Raw genomic sequence first — 1,171 nt, 5'->3', positions numbered from 1 at the left:
CCGCTCTCCGCGCCGGGCTGCGTCATCGGCGGCAGGGGCCACCAGCGGACGAGGTCCCGGGACGCGCTGTGGCACCAGCGCATGCGCTCGCCCTCCTTGAGGAAGCACTGCCAGGCGACGTGGTAGAGCCCGCCGCGGAGCATCATGCCGTTGGCGTCGCCGACGTAGCCCGGCGCGTTGTCGAGGCCGCCGAGGTGCCAGATGGGCCGCGCCGTCGCGTTCGGCGGGACCCAGGCGGCATCGGCGGCGGCGGCGGCGGCGGCGACGACGACGGTGAGGGTGCTGCCCGCCATCGTTCTCGATCGATCGCTGCGGAGACTGCATCGTCGCCTTCCCCGCCGGGGTATTTACTCTGAGTTTGTCCCCTGTTGAAGCGGCACAGTGCAGCAAAAGCCGTCGTTGCATGGGCTTTTCTTCGCGGCGCTCGCGATGGCGTCTGAGCGTTATGCGCCGGGATCGGCACTGGGGAAGGTGTCTCGCTGCCGCCCCAAACGCCCTCGTTCGGGCGTCGACCCGCCACGACGCGGATCCAGCGCGGTTGGGGCGGCGTCGACCATGCGGAAGCCGTCGAACCCGACGTCGGTCGGCTCGAGGTCCCGAGGGGCAGCCCGAGGCGCCTGGGGTGGGCCCACGCCGCCCGAGATGGTCTGGACCCGACCCCATGGTGGTATGGAACGGATCGAGACCATGTCCGGCGGCAGGGGCAGCCCCAGACACCCCACGGCCACCGTCGGGACGAAACGCCGTCAGAGCTCGGCCCGGTGGACTCGACGATTTCGGGCTCCCCCGAGGAACCTGCCGCGCTGGACGCGACGGGGTCGATGACGAACGATCTCCGCTGCTGCGATGGCTCGAAAACTATGTTAGAGGGGTCGCGAGGGGGCAGCGCGTCGCTTCCCACCCACTCTACCTCCCCGTTCCAGTCGCCACGCGGTCGTATGAGCGTCGCGTCTTCGCATGTGCCTCACCCTCGTCCTTGCGGCCCTCGCAGCTGCTGGGATCGTTGCACAATTCTGCATATTCGCGGAGCGGCGGGCCCTCAAAGACGGCCATCCCATCGCAGCGCGCCGCCAAAACGCTGCACAATGTCGATCATGAAGCACGGAGGACATTCGCTCGATTTTACCCCGGCGGGAAGAAGTGCAACTTTATACACACCACCTCAAATTGA

At 68.0% G+C, this 1,171-nt stretch overlaps 1 protein-coding gene across 1 annotated transcript in view; it reads right to left on the bottom strand.

Annotated features, from left to right (window-relative positions):
* Positions 1-50: 50 nt before the first annotated feature.
* AURANDRAFT_68825 (hypothetical protein) overlaps positions 51-1,171 on the bottom strand; it is a gene marked incomplete at both ends in the record, with an annotated part of 6,697 nt that continues 5,576 nt past the window's right edge. The window contains one exon of the mRNA XM_009044557.1: positions 51-282. Coding sequence (XP_009042805.1) covers positions 51-282 — 232 coding nt within the window. The remainder of the gene's footprint in view (positions 283-1,171) is intronic.

This window comes from Aureococcus anophagefferens (assembly GCF_000186865.1).
Source record: "Aureococcus anophagefferens unplaced genomic scaffold AURANscaffold_439, whole genome shotgun sequence".
In the NCBI taxonomy this organism is placed as follows: domain Eukaryota; class Pelagophyceae; order Pelagomonadales; family Pelagomonadaceae; genus Aureococcus; species Aureococcus anophagefferens.
This window is presented reverse-complemented; position numbering and strand designations above follow the sequence as displayed.